At 52.5% G+C, this 24002-nt stretch overlaps 1 protein-coding gene across 2 annotated transcripts; it reads right to left on the bottom strand.

The window, feature by feature from the left end:
* Nucleotides 1-15565: 15565 nt before the first annotated feature.
* Nucleotides 15566-23164, bottom strand: C1QL1 (complement C1q like 1). Of its 2 annotated transcripts, none has more exons than XM_030848985.2 (2): nucleotides 22332-23164; nucleotides 15566-16771 (listed from the first exon to the last, which is right to left on the bottom strand). In XM_030848985.2, exons 1-2 carry the CDS (start codon nucleotides 22926-22928, stop codon nucleotides 16592-16594), a joined length of 777 nt encoding a protein of 258 aa, XP_030704845.1. In that variant the 5' UTR covers nucleotides 22929-23164; the 3' UTR covers nucleotides 15566-16591. The 2 variants fall into 2 exon arrangements, with proteins under 2 accessions (XP_030704845.1, XP_060146439.1); XM_060290456.1 differs by lacking the exon at nucleotides 15566-16771 and adding an exon at nucleotides 18705-18886.
* Nucleotides 23165-24002: the final 838 nt, after the last annotated feature.

Below are 24002 nucleotides of genomic sequence, written 5' to 3'. Positions count from 1 at the left end.
TTGTCTTGTGCATGATTTTAGAATCAGCTTATGAAACTGATTCTATGAAAAATCCTGCTAAGACTTTAATTGGGATTATTTTGAATTTATAGATTAATATGAGAATTGGCATCTTTACAGTATGAAGTCTTCCCATCTAGGAATATCGTATCTCTTTTCATTATTCACAACTTTATAATCTTCGGTAAAATTTTATTGTTTTCCTCACATGAGTTTTGTACATTTCTTCATAGGTTTATTACTAGTTACTGTATAGTCTTTGTTATATTGTAAATAAGCTCTTTTTTTTTTTTTTTTTTTGCGGTACGCAGGCCTCCTACTGTTGTGGCCTCTCCCGTTGCAGAGCACAGGCTCCGGACGCGCAGGCTCAGCGGCCATGGCTCACGGGCCCAGCCGCTCCGTGGCATGTGGGATCTTCCCAGACCGGGGCACGAACCCGTGTCCCCTGCATCGGCAGGCGGACTCTCAACCACTGCGCCACCAGGGAAGCCCAATAAGCTCTTTTTAAAATTACATTTTCTAATTCATTTTGACAGAACATAGGACAGCTACTGATTTCTGTATGCAGATCTTGTATCTGGCCACATTGTTGAACACCCTTATTAGTTCTAATAGATTGTCATTGATTCTCTTAGGTTACTTAGTAATAATAAGTTACTTTCTATTTTTAGCTCTTCTTTATTTAGTTCCCCACCCTCCACTACCCATTAGGAATGGGTGCTAAATTTTATCAAATGCTTTTTTGGCACTCGCTGAGATGATCGCACAGTGTTTCTCCTTTAGTCTGTTAATGTAGAGGGTGACATGGATAGATTTCCTAATATTGCCCTGGTAGTAATCCCGAAAGCTTATTTGCCTATTCTCTCTTGAATTCCCCTCAGACCTCTCTCCTCTTTCATTTCACCTTCAAGCCAGCCTACCAAAGGTAGAGATGGAATTTCTGCAATGCAGGAGTCACAGATATCCTGGAAAAGTTCAGCCCAAGTCTAGGGATATGTTAACAGGGGTAAGAAACAGGGGGCTGTTCCTGGGGGATAGGAATAGATGAATGCTTTCCTAGGAAAGATGAGGTCCCACTGATGGGTCACAATTACCAGGGTCATTCAGCAAAGAAACACGGGATTTCTACCTAAAACTCCAGCAAACAACTCATTTTTTCCTTGGGGAATGAGGCAGAATTGAGTTGACTTCAAACTCCTGTCCTTCACCCCCAAACTTCTTAATTTCTTCCCCACACAAAACAAAGGAGAGATGTCAACCAATAATCATCTTTTTACTTGTGTGTAATTAATTCTATTCCTGTCCCAGTAATCAGCTCATCATAATAATAAACATAACAGGTAAGTGTCCACTCTGTCAGGCACTGTTCTAGGCGCCTTACACGTTTCACCTCCTTTCAACCCCATCATGACCCCACGTGATAGCTACTATTATTATACTCATTTTTCAATGAGAAAATTGAGACAGAGAGGGTTAAGCAACTTGCCCGAGATCCCAGTGGTAGTAAGTGATGAATCCTGCTTCCAACCCGGGCAGTCTGCCCATAGAGCCTGCGATACTGCCTTGGAATGACGTTATATATCACACCCTCATGATCACATTGTTGTAACAGTCCCTTATGCTTGTATAATAATTATAATCCCTTTTATGTAACTAGCATTATGTATGCTTCAAACGCTTTCGGATAAGTGGACTAGACCTAATTTTCAACACTCAGAATTCCTGTCTCCCATCCTCGCATTCCCACCCCCAGGGAACCCCACTCTTTTTTTTTTGGCTGTGCCTCACAGCTGGCAGGATCCTAGCTCCCTGACCAGGGATCGAACCCCTCGGCCCTCGACAGTGAAAGCATGGAGTCCTAACCACTGGACCGCCAGGGAATTCCCAGGAACCCCACTCTTGTGACCAGGAAAGTGAAGCCAGAGGGTGCCTGGTCCCACCATCTGAGTCTACACTGTATTAGCTGAGTTGGAGCTACAGAGCAGCCTAACATTCAAAGCAGGAAGTTAAAAAGGGCACTGGCAGCGGAGTGCGCCTAACCTTTACAGTTCTCTCCTCTCCACCTCCTGAGGACCAGTGAGGCTGACTGTTTGCCTAATGAGATGTTTTCCTTCTTCCAGAGACAGTGCTGAGGGTGTGGGGTGGGAAGTGGGAAGCGGGTAGGGTGACACTTGGCATGGCCGCAGTTAGGACACCTGGGTCCTGGTCTCTGCTTTGCCTCTGACTGGTGGGGAGGTCTTTCCACCAGCCACACCACGTTGATGTCACATCATCTCCCTTCGAGAGCCAGAGAGAACAGCTACCGATCTGCTCCTGCCCCAGGGGGATGGGAGATTAATGAGAAAACGTTTGTCAAGTTTGCTTTGATCCTCGGTTGGAAAGAGCTTTTCAGCCCAAAGTACAAGGGACATGATTCTTTAATAAGATCTTCAGGGTTCTGAGCCAGCCACAGTCACGTCCTGTTTCTAACCTGGGGCAGCTCATTAAAACCCGGAGGCTAGTTCGCCGCGGAGCTGAGGCTGGGAAGCCAAGATTCAGTTGTTTTCAGGGTAGCCTCCTCTGCCCATCCTCATAGGGACAGAGAGAACAAGCCCAAGGTCCTCAGAAGCCCCTGGAGAAGAATTTTTGAGGACTTGAGGGGGGTCTGCCTGCAGATATTGGGAGCTCGGAAGGCAGGGAAAGTGCTTAGCCCTTGGGTGTTGTATTTTTGTATAGCGGTTACTGTGGTCTCCTTCATTGCTCCTTCACAACAATCGTACACTGTGTTTCTGGTCCTTAAGCTCCAAGAGAGCAGGACCCTCTTCTGATATAGTCTGTGCACCCCAGATGCCTAGGAGCCAGATCCAGCATGCAGTAGATGCTGTATAATATCTGTCCTGTGAATGAATAGAGGCCAGAGAAAAGCAGTCTGAAGCCAAAAGCCTAAAAATGACTACAATTATAGCTAACATTTATTGAGCACTTACTATGTGTCAGGCACTATGCTAAGTGCTTTACAAGTGTTTCGTTTATCTTTCACAGCAATCTCATTCTGCAGTTATTGATACATTTGTTACATCCCTACTCTGCAAAGGAAACTGAGGCTCAGGAAGGAAATTGTCTCATGGATGGTAAGTAGCAAGGCCAGACCTTGACTTTGTTCTGTCATCAGAGGCGTTACTCTTCATCCTAGCCTGCTCTGCCTTCTACCTGGGCTTTTGCAGCTCTTAATCCCCCTCACCTTAGTACCTACAGAAAAACGTCCAAAGATGGCTGTTTCTTTCTATGGGTGGTAGCAAAGAGGAAGGAGCTGTGTCCTTTTGTTTTATAGATAGACAATCATAAGGCTGTATCTAATGGTAGTTTTGTTTATTCCTTTCTAATCAATTTTATTTATTTTTCTTGTCTTACAGCTCTGGCTGGGACCTCGGGTACAATATTGAAAGCAGCAATAGTGAGCAATCTTGTCTCTTTCCTGCTTTCATTTTGCTCTTTGTTGGTTTAAGGAAATTTACCTCTATTTCTAGTTTACCATTGAAAAAAATCATAAATCGTTATTGAATGCTATTTCTGTACCTAATGGGATATGTTTTCTCCTTTAATCTGTAAATGTGTAAATTGTATTAATAGATCTTCTATTGTTAAACTATTCTCACATTCCTGGGATAAACCCAATTTCGTCATAATGCAGTTTTTAAAAATACAACACTGGCTTCTGATTGCTAGTATTTTATCTAAGAGTTTTACAACTACATTTATAAAAGAGATTGGCTTGAAATTTTCTTTGCCTCATTTTTGGTATCACAAAATAGACTGGGGACTTCCCTGGCGGTCCAGTGGTTAAGACTCTGAGCTTCCACTGCAGGAGACACAGGTTCGATCCGTGGTCAGGGAACTAAGATCCTGCATGCTGCGCGGCACCCCGCCTCCCCCCCAAAAATAGACTGTAAATGTTTTCTTCCTTTCTTTCTTTTTTTGGAAGAGTTTCTAGAAGATTAGAATCATTTCAATTGCCTGTATATTTTTGGTGGGTTTTTTTGATGTGTGTGAAGGTAGATTTTAAACTAATCAAATTTCTTCAGTAGTCCTAGGTTTGTTCAAAATTTCCATAGCTTCTTTTTTTTTTAATTAATTAATTTTATTTTATTTATTTTTGGCTGTGTTGGGTCTTCATTGCTGCTTGTGGGCTTTCTCTAGTTGTGGTGACCGGGGGCTACTCTTTGTTGCGATGCGTGGGCTTCTCATTGCAGTGGCTTCTCCTGTTGTGGAGCACGGGCTCTAGGCACGAGGGCTTCAGTAATTGTGGCACAAGGGCTTAGTTGCTCCGTGGCATGTGGGACCTTCCCGGACCAGGGATCGAACCCGTGTCCCCTGCATTGGCAGGCGGATGCTTTAACCACTGCACCACCAGGGAAGTACCTTCCATAGCTTCTTGAATCAGTTTAGGTAAGTTGTTTTTCCTAGAAAATTGCCCAAAAGCATCATCAAAAAGAGTTTCCATTGAAGTCTTTCTCTCTCTTTTAATCTTTCAGTAACCAAAGTTATGTCCCTATTTACATTCCTAAGGTCATTTTTCCATGTTTCTTTTCTTTTTCTCTTAATCAATATTACCAGAGGTCTGGCTTTTTTATTAGTCTTTTCAAAGATACAGCTTTTGGCTAAGTTAATCATCTCTATTATATAGGAAAATGCTATTGCATTACTTTTTGCTCTCAACTTCTTTTATTTTCTACACTTTAATTCTGTTGTTCTGTTCTATCTTATTAAAATTGAATATTTGCCTCATTTTCAGATTGAAAAAATACATGTTCTAATGTAAGTCTTTAAGACTATAAATTTCCCTCTAAGTATTCTCTAACTGCATTCCCCACATTTTATAAATAGCATTATCACTGTTTCATGCTAATTACATTTTAATTAGAATAATGATATCCTATTTGACTGAGTTATTTAAATGTTTTTTTAAAAAAAATATCCAAATGTGGGTTTGTTTCTTTTTCTTTTATATTTTAAATTTAATTGCTTGTGGAAATAGAATATGGTTTGTACAATACTCTGATAACTGTTTAGATTTGCTCTGTAGCCAGATAGAGATAATTTTTATTAAGACCTCTAAAAATATGCTACTGGCATACTTTTTTTCAAAAAAAAAAGGTATAAAATGGAGCTGGGTTGGTTAACATAAAACCAACAAATTGAGACACTTTAAAATCTCTCTCTGATGGTGGGGGAATTCAATCATGAAATAGGCAGAGAAGGACTGGATACTTTGGTAGTTGTTTGAAGCATGGACTGTGTGACCGGAGAGGAAAAAGAATAGTGATAAGACGGGTGAAAGCAGTGTAACATCCACGAGAAGCTCATACAGAAAAATTTTGTGGATGTTCTCCTCTTAGCTAGGCTTAACTTCTCTGTTTCTTAACCTGTAAAATGTAAATATTAGTATCTATTCCATTGGGTTGTTGTGAGGATTAAATGAGTTAACTCAAACCTGGTAAGTGCTCAATAAATGTTAGCCATCATTATTAGAATTGATATGACATACTAGCATTTCGCCCCCTACCAGAAGAACCACCATCTGCAGTAAAATCGCCTATTTTCCTTGACACAGACCAGGCTTATCTTTCCCGTGTCACTTCAGTACCTTAAAGGGTCAAAGCTAAGAGGAAAGGCATCCTAGGAACAGTAGCAGAAGGCCTGGTTTTCCGTCATGCAGATCTTCTTTCACTCTTTCCTTTATTCAATCAAATATTTACTGGGTGCCCCAGTAACTAAGTTACGGCCCCTGGCACAGCTCTGCAATCAGTTCTGCACAGATGTGCAGCGAGGGTCTTAGCTACTCCTTACAGATGTGCAGAGAATCCCACGTCTCTAGTTCTAGTGCGCGGGAGGACCCAATTCGTCCTTACGTATGAGCAGGGGTACCTTTCTCAGAGCGGATGTACAGAGGGCTGGGCCCGGATGCAGACATGAGGGCCCAGTCTAGGTCCTGTACAAATCAGCAGAGGGTCCCGATCTCCCGTGCAGGTATAGAAGGAAGGGCCTTCTCCCCGCACCTCCCCCCACCCTGTTCGGAAGGGGCCGCCCGGGACCAGATCGGTCTTCACGCTGCATCTCCATGTCCCGCACAAAAGAGGCCGGGCTCCGGCTTCCGCCGCCGTCAGCAGCTGGGTCCGCCGGTCCAGACTTGAGCGCAGGAGCCCGAGGGGCCGCCTCCGTCGTGGGTCAGCGCTTACCCTTCGTCGGTTCCCCGCCGCTGGTGTCGCCCCTCGCTGCCGGGTCCAGCCGCAGCAGACAGGAAACCCTGACCACCGGAGAGCGCCGCCCCTCCAGCACCCGACCGGCGCCAACCTCCTGCCCGCGCGGAGTGTTCAAATTAGCCGGGTCGGCTCATCGGCGCTTGCCATTGGTCACAGTCCGGATGGCTGATTGGCTGTTTCCTAAGTAACAGTGTACTGCTCCGAGGTGGCGGGAGTTGTCAACAGTGCGCTTGCGCACTTCCCCTTCCTGCTGGCTGGAGGTTCGAAGCAGTGTCTCTGAGGCTGGAGCCACCAGACCGACCGGCAGAAACCAGTATGGGGTTGGGGTACGGAGGGGGAAGGGGAGGGTTACGGCCCGTCTCAGTTGTCCCTGGGACTGAGTTCATCACCAAATGCAGCAACCAGACATCAAACACGTTTTCAAACCTGCTTTTTCTGTGGGCTAAGTCGGCATCCACTTACCCAAGAAAGGAGTTTCAGCCGCTCTCCAGGGTTTCTTCTCTTCCGCGACCATCCGAAGAATGAACTTCAAGCTTTGATGTGGAGAAACCGGTGGAGGCAGAGAGTGGCACCTGCTTGGCTTTGACAGTGCCAGGAGTATCATGGACGGATTGTTGAATAAGAGGGGCGGCCCCTTAGGGCACCGCTGGGCCGCAGTGTCTCTATCCTCCACAGTGGTCTGCTGCTTGGATTCTGGTGGGCCACCCTCATGCTCATCCCCAGCTCCGGGGGCTGTGGCGGTGGAAGAGAGAGCCTTGCCCTGGAATCGGAAAGTCTGATTCCAATCACTAGTGCCTGTATCATTAATTAGTGCTGAGACTGTGGAAGTCACTTCTCCTCTCTGGGTGTCAGTTTCCTCATCTATAAAGTGGGGCAAATATCCTGCCCTTCCTAAGAGCATGGTTGGAAAACCCTCTTAACTTCCAGCATATGTAAGCTTTCTATGAGTCTGATTAGGATGAAGCAGCAATGGCTGCCGGGAGTCAGTTGCTCACCACTTTCTAATGATCTGTCCCCACACTGGGACCATGAACAGGTCTGAGGCATGCAAGAAAGCAGGAGGCAAAGTTCCCTGGCTGGCCTGCCATCAAGATAGGAGTGTCACTATTTAATCCCTGGTTGATTTGGCCCAAACTCCATTCACCTACCTGGACCTCTACCGCCCTCTATTCAGTGAGCTAGCACTGCTGGTTTAGTGAGAATAAAATGAAACAACCATGCAAAAATGCTGTTATTGTAAAGCTACCAGAAAACCAGGGTATTCTTGCCATCTCCACTACCCAGGAGAAATAAGCTGTTAAAGAATGGCTTCCAGGGCTTCCCTGGTGGCGCAGCGGTTGAGAGTCCGCCTGCCGATGCAGGGGACGCGGGTTCGTGCCCCGGTCCGGGAGGATCCCACATGCCGCGGAGCGGCTGGGCCCGTGAGCCATGGCTGCTGAGCCTGCGCGTCCGGAGCCTGTGCTCCGCAACGGGAGAGGCCACAACAGTGAGAGGCCCGCGTACCGCAAAAAAGAAAAAAAAAAAAAAGAGAATGGCTTCCAGGTTAGGGATCTCCTCCCCCCTCACAGGGATGTGCATTATAACAGAGGTTTGGAGTGTGGTTGAAAGCTTGGGGTGCCCAGGAGACGAGGGGAATAGGAGCCTCTTGTGCCCTGTAAGCCAAGTCTTGCCCTGGTCCTATTCTGCCTCTGACAATTACCTGGAGAAGGTGAGGTGAGTCACGGTGAGGCCAGGAGCAGAGGCTGGCCCTGCTATGGGCAGTGGAAAGGGGACATTTACTTGCTTGATCATTTGGGGCAAGTCACTTAGCCTCTCAGAGCCTCAGTTTCTGCAGTTGTATAAAAAAAGAGGATAAAATAATACTTAGCTTGTTACAAAGATGAGAAATAATGTAGGGAAGGCAACTTGCAGACATTCAATGAAGTGGTAATGGGTGTTCTCGTATTCATTCATTCAACAAGTATTTACTGATATGAGACAAGTAGGCTCAGAGGATAGGGTGGTGCGTGCTAAACAGTCACCTCCTACCTTCATAGAGCTTCCAGGCTATGGGAGAAATTGGCCTATTAAACAATGACTAACAATGACATGAGAGATGGGCTATAACGAGAACATCTGAGGGTGTCAGGAGGAAGTGACTTGCAAGCTGAGGTCTGAAGGAGGAGTGGAGCTCGTTTGGTGAGTGGAGCCATTCCTTGGATCTTAGAGGCCAAGGGAAAAGGATTCTGCAGGTGAGGGAGTCAACCAAGCCCAGTGATGCTGAGAGAGCTTGGTAGGGCCTGGTGAGGCCCACCTTAGTGGACACAAATGGAAAACCCTTGGGCCCTACACCACAGATGCTGATAAGGGGAGAGCAGCCTGGTACTGGCCTAACAAGAACTTCAAAGCATAGAACCCAGACGTGAGGGCTGGGTGCAGGAGTTTTCCTTGTCTGGCAGCAGATGTTTCTGGGCTGACATGGCTGGGGGTGTGAAAGGCCACAGGCTCTGTGCTCTTGTGAGGTGTGTGGATGTCTCACTATCTGCAAGTGGCAAGACTACCAACCCTGGGTGCTCAAAGGAGGCAGAGAGGAGGCATGTCCATTCACCTGTACCCTTGTCACTGCACATCTTTGCACCTGGATGTAGCATTCACTGCTTCGGGTGTAGACCAATTTTAAAAGGTCCTTGGAGACTTCCCTGGTGGCGCAGGGGTTAAGAATCCACCTGCCAGTGCTGGGTACACGGGTTCAGTCCCTGGTCCGGGAAGATCCCACGTGCCGCAGAGCAACTAAGCTGGTGCGCCACAACTACTGAGCTCACGTGCCTCAACTACTGAAGTCCGTGTGCTCTAGGGCGGCATGCGACAACTACTGAGACCGAGGGCCTATAGCCCGTGCTCCGTAACAAGAGAAGCCATCGCAATGAGAAGCCCTCGCACGGCAACGAAGAGTAGCCCCCACTTGCCTCAACTAGAGGAAGCCGTGTTAGGTACTGAGTGAGCCACTTGGAAGATGCTCTCAGTATGGCCTTGGAGATGGCAGATGACTGCTGGGGAAGTCCAGGAAGGCTTCATGGAAGAGCAGGTGTTCTGCAGGCAGCTGAAGTAGCCCAGGGTCTAGCAGACCCATCCCTGGTTCTGGGCAGGCAGGGAGAGGTCTGTAACTCTACTGGCCTAGGCAGTTGTCCTAATGCTGGCTGGGGTTCTTCACTCAGGGAGCAAAGGGGCTTGAGCCCTGGGGGCCTGGGAAGAACTCCTTGAATTTGCCCATTACTGTCTGGGAAGAGACAGGAACCCCGCCCCTGCACAAGCTGCCCAGGTGGCAGGTGTTATAGGAAATGTCTAGTGATTTAGGGGATGAAAGACTTCTCTGGCTGGGAGGGAGTGAGATTCAACCCTTCCCCTACTCCAGGGAATGGACAGTCAAGAGAGCTGTTGTCAGAAAGATGAAGCCTGGTGATCTCGGGCAAGGTTTACCTCTCTGTGCCTCATTTTTCTCATCCAAAAAAATGGGTGTGATAATAGTAACTACCTTACGGAATCATCGTGAGATTAAAATGAACGAATACGTGCAAAATTCTTAAAACAGCGCATGGTGCATAAGCTACTGTTATAACTTAGTTGTTGATACGGAGATGAGAGTATATTTGTTCTTCCAGCTCCAATATTCCCCAAACCCCTGGACAAAAGAAGAGAAACCCCTCAGCTGCCTGGGTTCTGCCCCCTTCCCTATTCCAAAAAGGACAGCTTCAACTACAGCTGGGGTGGGGCTGGGGTCTCAGATTTTGGAGGGAGAATTGTTGTAAAACCATTTTGAACATTATATAAGTAAAAAAAAAAAATGTAAGCCTCCACTTAGTCCAGCTCCCTCAGAGGTAACCACTGTTAACAGTTTGGGGAGCCTTCCCTGCCTCTCTAATAGCACCGTGTCCTGGATGTATTTATATGATCTCTGTAGGTATCTTGAAGCCCTGGGTGGTTTCTTATCACTTTCTGGCTCCTCCACACTGAGCTAGGGCCTGGCCCAGATGAGGTATTCAGTAATGTTAAAGTGAGCAGAGCAAGCTCTCTCTCTCTCTCTCTCTCTTTCTCTCTTACTCCTCTTCCTCTCTCTCTTTCTCTTTCTCTGCTCTGTGAGGACACAACAAGAAAGCAACCATCTGCAAGCCAAGAAGAGAGCTCTCACCAGAGCCCAACCCCGCTGGCACCTTGAGCCCAGACTTCCAGCCTCTAGAACTTACATGGGCCTCTCACTGTGGTGGCCTCTCCCGCTGCGGAGCACAGGCTCCGGACACACAGGCTCAGCGGCCATGGCTCACGGGCCCAGCCGCTCCGCGGCATGTGGGATCTTCCCAGACCGGGTCACGAACCCGCGTCCCCTGCATCGGACTCTCAACCACTGCGCCACCAGGGAAGCCCTGAATGTGGATCTTGATGTTTGAATATGTTTTAACCTTGCATGATGTGTATACTAACAATGTATGGGTTGTTTGATAAGTAAATATTTTTTAAAAAATGAGCAGAGCAAGTAGAGACCAAACAGATGGGTTGGCCAGGTCCTCTGGGGCATCCCTGTGCTCTTACCCCAAACTGGAGGCCACAGAGCAGAATGGTGGGAGAATCCACATTGGAGACTCCATTCTTAATACTTAGCTCTCCATCCTGGGTACCTCAGACCAATCTCTCCCTTAGTGCCCCACACTCACTTCGGGTGGGAGAAAACCCAGATGTCTTCGTTTTCTTCAGTGACGATCATCACCGGCCCACACATTGAAGTGCAGCCAAAAGAATTTTATTTTTATTTATTTATTTGGCTGTGTCAGATCTTTGTTGCGGCCTGTGAGATCTTTTGTTGCGGTGCGTGGGCTTCTCTCTAGTTGTGGCACGGGCTCCGGGGCCCGCTGGCTCAGTAGTTGCAGGGCGCAGGCTCTCTAGTTGTGGCACCTGGGCTCTAGAGCTCATGGGCTTAGTTGCCCTGTGGCATGTGGGATCTTAGTTCCCCCACCAGGGATCGAACCCATGTCCCCTGCATTGGAAGGCAGATTCTTAACCACTAGACCACCAGGGAAGTCCTCAAAAGAATTTTAAATCACAGGGCTTGGGAGATTTGCATCTGTACTTTGCTTTACAACTTACAAAATATTAATAATTTCTTACTGCCTCGTAATGGCCCTTCAAGTAGATATTTTTATTAGGCCCATTTTTTAGATGGAGAACCCAAGGCTCAGATAGGTGAGATTTTGTTTCCTGAAACACTGAACTGGGCCAGAACTTGAGCCCAATTCTTCTGACTCCAACTGCTGCATGTCTGCTGGGTCCTGCTGTCTCAGGTTCTAGCTCTGCCCTGAACCAGCCCGAGCAAACTTGGGTTCATCTCTGGGTCTCAGTTTTTCCAGCTGTGTACTGAGAGTTGCCCATTCTGTGGCTTTGATTCTCAATTTTGGCAGATGGGGCAAATGGGTAGCATGTGGAAAGCAGGGTGGCAGGGAGCCCTCTGGTCCCTTTTCTCTCCAGGCCCCAGCTGCCCTCTCTCAGTAACCCTTCCAACCCCACCCAGTCCCAAACATGTATAGACTTTTTACTTCCACTTTATTATCACTTCATTTGTAGGATTTTTTTTTTTTTTTTTGGCGGTACGCAGGCCTCTCACTGTTGTGGCCTCTCCCGTTGCGGAGCACAGGCTCCGGACGCGCAGGTCCAGCGGCCATGGCCCACGGGCCCAGCCGCTCCGCGGCATGTGGGATCTTCCCGGACCGGGTCACGAACCCGTGTCCCCTGCATCGGCAGGCGGACTCTCAACCACTGCGCCACCAGGGAAGTCCCATTTGTAGGATTTTAAGGTTTATTACCTGGAAGGAAGTGAGGAGCTCACACCTCCAGTTCCGCTTTTCAAATATACCTTCATCGCTTGTGAGAATAACCTTATTAACTGCATCTAACCTGCTACAGCTTACAGGGGTACCCAGGTAAGTACATGCAGAAGGAACCAGGGCAGGGGAAACAGCACCGCTAGCTGAAGTAGTGCAGCCTCTGGACCCCTCGGATTTTCTCCCAGCTCTTTGGGGTCCTGGAGCTGTTGTCAGCGTCAGCAGAATGCAGGTGAGCCCCAGAATAGCCTTGAGCAATTGGTCCTTGCCTCCTGCCTCCTCCTCTGACGCTCAGAGATCCTCCAGGACACAGCTCCCGTGCCTCCGCGCCTCCCCTGTCCCCTGGATGCTTGTCCAGGATTGATTCTCCAGGCAGCTCCCCCTCTGAGCAGTAAATGAAATATCGGTTACCAGGAGTGAGGCGGGAGGCAATTAACCCCTAGACCTCACCATGGCAGATGTGTTTGCAGCAAGCTGAAGCGGAGAGCCGAGCGCACCTGCCTGGCCTTCCTGCAAAGTCATCCAATTAGGGTAGCCCCCAGCGGTGGGTTCCTGCTGCCCCCTCTGCTCCCCTTGACCCCGGAAACCAGGGCAACACCAGCTCTGAGGGCTGGCAGCTGCCTGGGCACAGGATGGCCTGCCAATTCTCGTGTGGGTGAGCTCCAGGGGCACTGCCATCCTCACACCCCTTTGGCAGGGACATTATTCGTTAATTAATCACACATCTTTCTAAAGGGGAGGCAGCCTGGGGAGGCTTCTTCCTTCCTTCCTCCAGAGTGGGCTCACCATTCTGCCTGTCCAGCCTCCTTTCCACCACGTAGCCAGCCCTGCCCTGTGGAATGTTTCTGTGGCAGACACGCCCCTGACAGAGGAAGAGGCGAGACACGTACCCTGCTTTCAAGGAGACCCCAATTGCATGAGGAGACAGAGTTTGTCCTTCAGGGAACCTCCAGTCCCAGGGTCTGGTCTCAGAAAGCGCTAGTTTAATAGAAAAAGCACAGTGTCTACCCTTGGAGCCACTGAGAGGACGGCCACAATCTTTGCAACTAGGAAACGGCCCCTCCTCATCCCCAGTCTCTGGAGATACACACCTTGCCCTCAACTCAGTCAAAACGCTGTCTTTGAGGACACCCAGGCTGATGGAGGACACAGTCTTGCCTTCAGGAAGTTTCCCATTCTGAGGATGGAGACATAGTCCTTGCTCTCAGGTGTCCCAAGTCTGAGGGGGGAAAAAATAGATCCACCCTTGGGGAGCCCCTGTCTCGTGGGGGAGACACTACCCCAACATGTTCCCCGTCAGCTGGGATGCCGCTTGAGTGACAACCAGCTGGCAACTGGCACTGCCGGACACCCCTGGTGCCCTGCAAAGGAAGAAAAGGTTCTTGGCTTCAGTCCTGTCCCAGTTGTGTCACAAACTTGCTGCGTGACCATAGACAAGTCACAGATTTTCTTCAGACTATGATTTCCTCATCTGCGACATGGAGATTTCAGGCCCATCTCTCAGAATGACATGAGGAACAGCCACTTACCAGAAAGAAAAGAAAGCAGGCCAACCAGCCTGGCTCTCCCTACAAAAATGGTTAACATGCTTTTTGCTGTAGCAGGGGTCCTAGACCAGTCCCTGTGGCCTCTGGAGAGGGCTGGGGAGCACGCCCAGGTGTGGTGGTAATTTGGGGCCAGTTGGCCATTAAAGAATCACAGGGGGTTGTGGGTGGCACTGGGTGGGGGGGCGGGGGGGTGCTGGCTAATCTAATCACTCTCCCAAGGAAACTCTCGTTCCAGCTAGACCTGCCAGGGATTTTATTGGGTTTGTGGGAACCCGCAGATTTCGATCTCCAGACCCCACAGGGAAGGAACAAGTATTAAGCTAATTTTATTAAATGGCCACAGCTGGCAGTAGGGGGATGTCGGGGAGAGAAGACAGGATAAAGAAAGTCATTCAAGTCCGCCAGCCTTGACAAGGGTCCATACATGGGGCCTGACTGGGAGGGAGGCCACCCCTCCTTCCTGTCTCTCCAGCTGAGCCAGCAGGAGGAGGGGAGGCCAGATGGGACCCTTCCCTCAAGCAGAACCTTGGGATTCTCCAAGAGGCTCACCCCATGGCTGCTGCCCAGGGCAGATGCCTGTAAATCCCATCAAGGCTCTGCAGGGCAGCGCTGGAGTGGAAGCGCTGGGCTGCCCCCAAGCCATCCTTCCTCCGTTCTGCTTCGGAGATCCCAGGTCTTTATGTAATAGGGCATGCTGGGTAAGAGCATGGTCTTTGGCTCAAATACTGGCATTTGCCTCTTCCTAGCTCTGTGACCGTGGCAAATTATTTATCCTCTCTGAGCCTCAGTCCCCTCATCTGAAATGGATAAGACAACAGCATCCATGTTAAAGGGCATGGGAGCATTTCTTGCCAGTCCACTCCCACCCCACACACATTTCCATCAGATAATATTTATAAAGTTCCTATATGGGGCTTCCCTGGTGACGCAGTGGTTAAGAATCCACCTTCCAATGCCGGGGACATGGGTTCGAGACCTGGTCCAGGAAGATCCCACATGCCGCGGAGCAACTAAGCCTGTGCACCACAACTACTGAGCCCGCGTGCCACAACTACTGAAGCCTGTGCGCCTAGAGCCCGTGCTCTGCAACAAGAGAAGCCACCGCAATGAGAAGCCCGTGCACTGCAACAAAGAGTAGCCCTGCCCGTCACAACTAGAGAAAGCCTGCGTGCAGCAACGAAGACCCAACGCAGCCAAAAATAAATTTAAACAATTAAAAAGTTCCTATATGGTGTCAGACACAGAGTGGGTGCTCTCTAAATATTAGCTATTATGATTTAGGAATCCCTAACTGTGCAACCGTCATGGTCCCAGTAATAGGAGGTGAGGGAGGCAGTGACAAGGCAAGGAGATTTAGTGTGTCTCCAGGGAGGCAAGGGCTTCTTGGATTCAAGTGCAATCACAGAACTTGGGGACTGTGTCCTATATTTTTTTTTTAAATAAATTTATTTATTTTATTTTATTTACTTTTGGCTGTGTTGGATCTTCGTTGCTGTGTGTGGGCTTTCTCTAGTTGAAGCGAGCGGGGGCTACTCTTCGTTGGGGTGCGTGGGCTTCTCATTGCGGTGGCCTCCCCTATTGCGGAGCATGGGCTCTAGCTGCGTGGGCTCAGTAGCTGTGGTTCGCAGGCTCTAGAGCGCAGGCTCTGTAGTTGTGGCACGCAGGCTTAGTCGCTCCGCGGCATGTGGGATCTCCCTGGACCAGGGCTCGAACCCGTGTCCCCTGCATTGGCAGGTGGATCCTTAACCACTGCATCACCAGGGAAGTCCCTGTGTCCTATTTTAAAAGCTCTTTAACCTCTTTGGAAAAAGAATAAAATCTACTCATCCAACCTCCCAGGGCTCTTGGAAGACTCAAGTGAGACGACATACATGAAAGCCTTTGGCAAACTTTAAAGTGATGCATAAATAATAAAAGTTGTGTTTATTGAGCATATACATGATACCTCTTTAATTCTCAGTCAAGTGAGGTAGGTTAGGTCTCCTCACCTACACATTATAATGAGAAAACTGAGGCCCAGGGGTGAAGTGCTTGGGTCAGGGTCAACCAGCATTTAATGCAAAGCTTGTTCCTTTCACTGCTGTCACTAACCCAGAACTGAGTCAGAAAAGAGTGGCACGGCCAGGATTCTAAACCGTGGCACTGGGACCAGAACCTGGGTTTCCCAATTTAAAACTTGCTATGCCTTTGGAATGCTGATGCCACTTTCAAGGTCGAAAAGATGGAGCTTTTCCACCCTGGAAAATGATGATGTAACTGAACTGCTTCCTATTCCAGCTGCCCAGGCCCACTTGGGCTGTGGTGGGCATTGGGTCCCTCGGCCCACCTCCTCCGGGACCAGCTCTGGCTCTGGAGCCTGGCTCCCCACGGATCCGTGAGAAGCTTTCAGCAGACTCATTCCCAGCCTGGAGGAGGGCAGGGTTCATGGTCCCCTCCTGCAACTCCTCTCCACGGCACAGTCGGAAAGCCAGCGGGGTGGAAGTGTTTTATTATAGCTTTGGTCAGACGGGGCTCAGCCGGCCAGGGCTGTAGCTGGGAAGCCATACAGCCCCCGATACACCGCTCCCCCAGGCAGCGCCACCCCAGAGCGGGTGGGCAGCACATCCGAGCACGGGGAGCGACCCCGCCGAGATCTCTCCCCCAGCTGGGGCGGGCTGGTGGGTCAGGTGGGCAAAAACAATCCTATTGTACAAATATACAGTGCGGGCCGGGGCAGGGGCGGTCGACACCGCCTCCCGGGGAACCGGGACGGGGCGCGCTGGACCCGGCTCTGTGGCGAGACGGCGGGAGGGCTTGCTGCGGCCCGGACGGTGGTGAGGGCAGGCCGGGGGCGTCATAGCCGGGAGAAGCCGGCGGCCGTGGCGGGCAGCGAGGGGGTGTGGGTAGGGGGACGGGTCATCCTCTGCCCCGCCGGGAGGGGACCTCCGGGGGTATAGGGGATGGAGGGGTCGCGAGGAGCTCAATCGGAGTAGATGATGAAGCCGGAAAATGTGCTGTATTTGTTGCTGTTGCCGCCGTGCGCTTTGCCTCCGTCGAGCTTGATGAAGACCTCGTCGCCCGCGTCCAGGTGCAGGATCACGCTGTTGCTGGCGTAGTCATAGTTCTGGTCTGCGTCCTGGGCAATGGCGCTGGCCCGCACCTGCGGGGTTGGTGGGGGTAGGAGAAGAGGGGTGTGTGTGAGAAGGTAGGGGAGGAGGAGGGAGAGAGGTGGGGTCGGGGAGGGAGGGGGACCGTCAGAGGTAAGGCAGCTACCTCTGGAAGCCCCCAAAGCCCCACCTCCAGCCCCATCAGGGCTCTCAGCCTGCTTTTCTCCCATCATCCCACCACTGCCCTGTCCAGTCATAACTGTGTGTTTTGGGAAGGGGTTACAGAGGAGCCTTGGATCTCTAGGGCAGGTGTAATCTGGGTCTGAATTGGCAGTCAAGGTGTAATCGGCCTCCTTAACTCCCCTAGGTCTCACTGTCTGACTTCAACAATGTTTCCGGGATGCCTCAGCCTGGAACTCCCTCCTTGCAGAGAGGAATTCTCTGGACCCCTAAGGGATGGAGGGCCATCCCCTCTCTCACCATTGGTTCCTCTCTGCCTTATTGTGCTAATGATGCCTTACATCTCAGCCACATCCACCTGTTCTTATGTCAGTGGATGGACAGGAGGGCGCCCCTTGGCCTTACAGGTTCGGGCCTGGATCAATGCCAGGCTACTAGAAAGCAACCACCGTAGTACCAGGGCCTGCTCTGTGGACGCCTTGTCTGAAGTCCGTTCTGGAGTCTTTCACACCAGAGCAGTGAGATGGAAGGCCTGCAGGAAGACCTGCAGTGAGATGGAAGGCCTTCCCCTCCCAAGGCTCAGGCTGGGCCTGCATCCCGCCTCCAAGGAGCTGTAGCTATACCTGTGACTATCCCCCCACCCAAAGAGGACTTCCGGCTCCTCCTGTGTCACCCCACGGTGGTAGAAAGGAAGTGGATGGGAAGAAGGGAGCCAAGCCTTATATCCCTCTGTGATCCTCAGTCTGATCTGATATCTTTGCTGCTCCTTGTTTGGATGGAGGAGGGGCGGGACAGGCAGGACGATGGGGCAGGGGAGTGCCAGCCTTTGGATTTGAAGCCTGACACATCATTTGGGGGGCTCAGACTATAATCATAAGATATCGAGGATGTGGGGTGGTGGACGAATTCCCTCCAGGCATTCCTTTCCGACCGCTGAGGCCAGCGCAAGTCCTGAGCCATCTGACCTGGGGCCTCTCCGGGATATTCTGGGTGGAGAATGGGAAGAGAGGAACCATCTTCAAGTTCCGGCTTGTGTTGGGGGGAGGCTGCATTGAATGGGGTTCTCTCAGCCAGGCTCCTCAACAGCCCCTCTCCATCCTGCCCCTTCACCGAAGGCAACTCCCCCAAGGGCTGACAGTCAGGGCTGGACCAAGGCAAATTAGGGGAGGGGCCCATCCTCCCTCCTGGACGGAAGGCAGAATTGTAGATCAGCTGTGCCGAAGCTGCTGACTCAGCAGCAATGCTGCACCAGGAGGACCCGACATATTTGCACGCAGTCTGCCAGTTAAAGCCCAGATCCTTTCAGCCCCTTCTCACCCCTCAAGCTCTTCTTCCCCAACCCGGGAGGGAATTGTTTGGGGCACTCAGTTGGGAAAACTCCTGGTCCAGCTAAAGGTGGTGGAAAATCAAATGAGGAAGAGACGCCGTCTGCCAAGGAGCTCAGTTTCTCCATTTAGAAAATGGATGAGAAGATCCTGCCTCACCACTGCCACCAGTGTAGAAGCTTTTTGACAGTGAAGGAAACAATTTTTAATCTTGATGGGCTTTGAGCTACTAGGAAAGAGCTGAAAAAAGCAAGCAGCCAACTCCTGTATTGTTCCCTGGGCCCTAATCCTGGTAGTATTTATTATTACACATGCATTTCATTATCTTTGCTAATAAATTACTATTAATAACAATTATTTTTATTACCCAGATTAATTTAGCCTTAACTCATTAAAACAGTGTGCTTCTTAATAGGCAAATCCATTAGAATACCGTCATCTGTCATCAGGAATCTCCTGGTGATGTGACAAGCATCAGAACTGTTACGCTTATGTTTATTATTTATTCATCACCATGATTGTTGCTGTGATTATCCTGACTGTCCACGGAGGCAGGGAGAATTAATGCTCTTCCATCCTTAGACAGCGGGGGATCCAGGAATGGAACCCAGGGGTCCTGATTCTCTGCACAAGACTGGGAACAGTTGAGGCATCCAGCTCCTCCTGGGGGCAGAGGGGAAGTTTGGGGATTTGAGGTTGTCCTGGAAGCAGGAAAGCAAGTCTGGGGCTTTTCAGGAGGGGGTGCTATAGAAGCACCTCTTCAAGGGCTGCCAATAAAGGAAACTGAGGCAGTGGTCCGATTAGGGGCCTGGAGTGGGGGTGGAGTGGGGGCAGAGAACCCAGGAAATGTGCCCCTACCCCCAGAGCAATGCTGGGGTTTGGGATGTGCATGTGTGGCTCCCACAGGCAGCCAGCCTGGTCCACAGGGCACTTGTGCTTTCACACCATTGCTGGGTCCCTACTATGCCAAGCACTCGTTCTGTGCTGTGAAAGGCATTAGAGGCCAGAGAGGACAGCAGGGGGCCCCTCTCCTCCCATCAGAGAGGCTGATCTCCAGTTAGGTCTTTATACCATGGTCCCCAATTTACACACCCCACCACTTCTCACCTCACTCAAACTCTGGTGTCCAAGCCCCTGCCCATCTGTAATACTTGCCTTCCCATAGGCCCTGGCCTGTCCCCACACAGCCCCCTCTTCTCTAGCCCTGTTTATCAATTTCGCGTCCTCGCCCGGCACGTGGGATCTCAGTTCCCCGACCAGGGACCAGGGATCGAACCCATGCCCTCTGCACTGGAAGCATGAAGTCTTAACCACTGGACAGCCAGGGAAGTCCCTGAACTGTGGGTCTTAGGGGGAGCTGCAGGGGGCTCACCTCACCCAGGGCACCAGCCCCAACCTAGAGACCCTTCCTCAGGCTCCTCCGGTGCCCATGTCCTGATGACTCAGGCTTAGTGCCATCAGGCTGTGCAGTGGTGACTCAAAGCTACCCCTAGATAGAGGGGCTGGTGGGCCTCACACAAGGACAGAGAGGGGGGTCTCAGCACCGGGCAGGAAGGTGGTGATGCCCCGTCTCCCCATGTTGCCCAGGGAAGGGCCAGGGCCCCAGTGCAGCTCTACCTTCTGGAGGAAATTCTGGAAGCCTCTCTGCAGGGCAGGAAGCCAGGAAGGAAAAGCACAGAGCCCAGGGTCACCCCTGGACTCGAAGGCGTGGGAGGAGCAAGCTCCTCTTTTCTGGTCCCACCCATTGCCCAGCCCCATCATTTTTTTCTCCGCTCACTTGAATGTCCACCTCTGAGCCAGCCTTTCCCTACACTTGACCTTTTCATTTTCTCCCTAGTTGTGTCTCCTCACCTTGGGGACCCAGGTTCACCTTCCTCTCCCCAGAGCAGGTTGGTCTGAGCTGGGGCAGGCCCCACTGAATCACTCCCTCCAGCCGACACATCTGGGGACAGGAGTGCCCGTGGTCTCCCTATCCTTCTCCCACTCAGTAATCGCTGGGCTGTGTTATTGTGTGTTTACTACTGTCTCCCCTGCACAGACCACAAGGTTCTGGAGGGCAAGCAGACTGAACCTCTGGAACCCCAAACCTGGCTCCTAGTAGGGGCTCAAAACTAATATAAAGAATGACCAGTGAGAGTAAAGGAATCTCTTGGACAATCTGGAAGAAGTCACAAAGGATGTAGGGGAGGACCAGAGCCTATCACCCCACTGCTTGGATTTTTTTATGTGTGTGGAGGAAACGGTCTGAGTAACTGTTAAAATGCTGGGTCTCTGAAACCCCTGGTTAAAGCCACCTCATTTCTTCTACCAGCCTGCGGTGCCACCTCCTTGTCAGGCTCTGTCGATGTCCTGCCCCGGGGGGTAAAAAGAGGCTTTGGGGTCAGTTTCACCTCCCTGAGACAGCAGCAAGTGTCCTTGCCCCAAGCACACACCACCTTTGGGGCCTCTCTTGTCTCATCTCTGGGGCCCTGCGGCACCCTCCTGAAGTAGCATAGGGTCTAGGGCCCACTGGCGGCCTGGTGACCACCTCCCTATTCAGGCAAGCTGGGCCCCCAGCCCCCTGAAACCTCAACTTCATGCCAGCCCAAACTTCCTTTAGGAAAGGGAGAAATTCCATCAATGAAGGTGACATTGTTGCATCCCTTACCGGCGATTCATAAGGGGAAATGTGGGACTGTCTGCAGAGATGGCCCTAACTGGATACTAGGGCCTCCCATTTGGTCAAGAACCAAGGACAAAGAGGAGAGACACAGGAAGCCTGATAGACACCAAAGAAATAAAGGGGGGGGGCTAAACCCAGGGGTGAGGGAACAGAAACCCAGGGAGAGACAGAGGACTGGTAGACACAGGAGAGAGGCCAGCACAAGAGATGGAGAGATAGGAGAAAGAGGCAGGGGAGAGGCAGAAACCAGACACAGCAGGCATGGGAGAGAGGGCAGAGAGGGCAGGGGGCAGACTTACAAGTACCTGGTAGGCTTTTTGCTGACTCTCAGGCCTGTCCTTTCCCCCACCCCGCAAGCCAGGGTCTGCCTCAGGGTAGTGCTGCAGTGGGAGGGGTTCCAGCAGGATCTTGGGTCTCAGTCGCAGGAGATTCCTTCCCAACTCCCATCAGCCTAGCTTTAGTTCTGATTGGCACAGACACCTTCTTCCACAAGGATGCTCTGCTTGACTACCCCAGGGGCCCCAGGCCACCGTGGTCTGGGAGCACTGAGAAGGGAGGGGGAATCAAAGCGAAGGGTGCTGCGTAAAACTGTCACCCTGGGGCAGGGTTAGGTCAAGATTGGTCCCAGGGCAGCAGTTCCAAGGAGAGTAGGAGGCATTGCCGGTCCCAGGTACCAAAGACCTCGTGAGCTTGGTGCCTGCCACTCTGGTCTCTCCGACGGGGATAGGGAAGGAAGAGGATCCCCCGGCACCCCAGGAATCAGGAGTTGCAGCTGGGAGGCAAAGAAGAGGGGGAGTTTCCACCTCTTTGCCCTGCCTCAGGAGGAAAAACTTTCCCCCCCAGGCCGTCTTTTTGTGCGGTTAGCTCTGACACGGTGGGAAGGGGCCGCGCAGTCCCGGGTTTTGCAAAGGGTGTCAGATCTGCCCAGTGGTCCCTTTCTTAGGGCGGGGGATGTATTGCAGCTAAGGCTTTATGCGCTCGGCTCCCTTTGCCTTTGTGCGCAAAACATATCCTATAGCTCGCCTTCTCCGCTTGCGCGCCTAGCGGTGCGCCCAGGCGCCCGTGGGCGCCGATGCTGCCTTTCCCCAGAGCCCATCCTGATCCGTCCCCTCATCACCAGCTGGTATCAACCAGAATCCCAGCTCTCAGATGCTGTTTCCCAAGGGCCAAGCCCCCAAGGGCCAGTCCGCGCGCCCGGGAGCCCTGCGCTCTGATTATTAGTTGGATTTATCTCCCTCATTTCCATACCACGGGTGCCCAGCGGCATTTGCCTTGGAGCTGGCGCCCAGGAACCGAGGAGTTAGGGGTGCCAGCCAGCCTGGACCATCCCCGCCTGTAATGCCTAAGCCGCTCCAGGGGCTCCATCTGCGCCCTTCCGTACCCTTCGGCCCCGGGATCCCTGGATGCCCTGCCCCCGGGCCAGCCCCATGCCCCCGCCGGGCCCACCTGGCCGTTCTTGCAGAGGTCCGCCCACATACTGGTGCCGTCGCCTCCGCGCATGAGGACGTGGTAGGTGAAAAAGTAGGTGCCGGGAATGTTGCATGTAAACTTGCCGCTGGTCGCGTCGTAGTTGTTGCCTAGGTTGGTGACCACGTCGTCGAACTTGAGCACCTCGTAACCCTCGTGAGGGTTCTTGAGGCCGGCGTAGAAGGCCACGCGCGGCACTGTGGTATAGGTGGCCGTGCTGATGGCGCCGCTGCCCCCCGCGCCCGGCAGCCCGGGAGGGCCGGTCTTGCCCGGCTCACCCTTCTCCCCGGGTGGCCCCACAGGACCCGGAGGACCCGGGTCCCCCGGGGGCCCGGGAGGGCCCGGCTTGCCTGTGCGTCCCGGCTTCCCCTGGGGGCCCTGCACCAGCGTGGAGGGCGGGGGCGCGCCGCTCTGCTCGCTCAGGGCGTCGCCGCCGTCGGGCCGCGCGCCGGCGCCGGGGCCCCGCGCGGGGTAGGGGTCGCACACCATGCGGCAGGTGCCCAGCATCTCGTAGTGGCCATCCGGGCCGCCCGAGCTCACCAGCACGGGGATGAGCACCACCAGCACCAGCAGCATCACCACGCCCGCGGCGGCTGCCAGGAGCGTCTTCCGGCCGGCGCGGAGCCTGGGGAGCGCCGGGCCGCCAGGCCGCGCCGTCGGGGCAATGGTGCCGGCGGGCGGGGGGCGCGGGCAGGGCGCCCGTGCTCAAGGGCGGTCCGGCGGGTCTGAGGGCATGGGGCCGGGCCCGGGGCGCCGCGCTGCGCTGGATGCGCTGCCGAGCCCAGCCGCCGGCTCCCACCTCGCGCTTCCCTCCCGCGGCGCGGCAGAACTGAGCGCGGCGGCCGCCGCCTCCTGCCTGATTCCTCCTGCCTCCCCGCGCTCGAGCCACCGCCCCCTCCGCCCTATCCAGCCCCACCCGCTCAGCGCAGCTTTGCGCCCGTGAGGGGTGGGGCTGAGGGCTGGGCCGGCGCCTAATTGGGCCGCGGACGGTAGGGCTCCGCCCACCAAGAGGGGCGGGGCCGTGGGGCGGGGCCGCGGAGTAGAGGGCTGGAGCCGGGAGAGGAAAGGGGAGACTGACTGAGGGAGACAGGGCCTCGGAAATGGAGAGGATGCTAGAGTCTCAGACATAGGAGAGGCTCGCATAGAGAAGGGAAGACTAGGGACGAAAAAGCGAATGGAAGAGAGGGTCATAGGGAGAGCTAGAAAGCGCCGAGGGAGATTGGGAGGGAGAGGACTCGAGGGTCGCTTACGAGGAAAGCCGAGAGAGACAGTGGGAGGCACGAGGGGCCACGGCTCGCAGGGGCTGGATAGGGCACCCCGGTCTTCAGGGGACAAAGAGCGATTGAGAAGAGGAAGGAGCGGGGAGCAAGAAGGAAGGACAAGGAAGAGGGTTATGAGGGGGGAGAAGAGGGGAAGGCAGGAGGATGGGGAGGGGGCCAATCCGCCCTCAGGCCTCGCAGACAACCTGTCCGGGAGATGGGGGTGGTGGTGGGATGCCTGTCAGGGTGCCCAGCAGAATCCCGAGTGCTAACATCTGCCGCTCCCTCCTCTCTTTTTGGCTCCTGGATGTTCCCGGGACCGCCTTTCCCCAGGAGGAGCAGGATCTTCTACCCACACCTCCTTACCTCTGCTCCTTCCTGCCTGCGCTCC

The sequence above is a fragment of the Globicephala melas genome, chromosome 20 (assembly GCF_963455315.2).
Source record: "Globicephala melas chromosome 20, mGloMel1.2, whole genome shotgun sequence".
Lineage (NCBI taxonomy): Eukaryota > Metazoa > Chordata > Mammalia > Artiodactyla > Delphinidae > Globicephala > Globicephala melas.
Note: the sequence above shows the minus strand (reverse complement) of the source record. Positions and strands in the feature narration are given on the sequence as shown.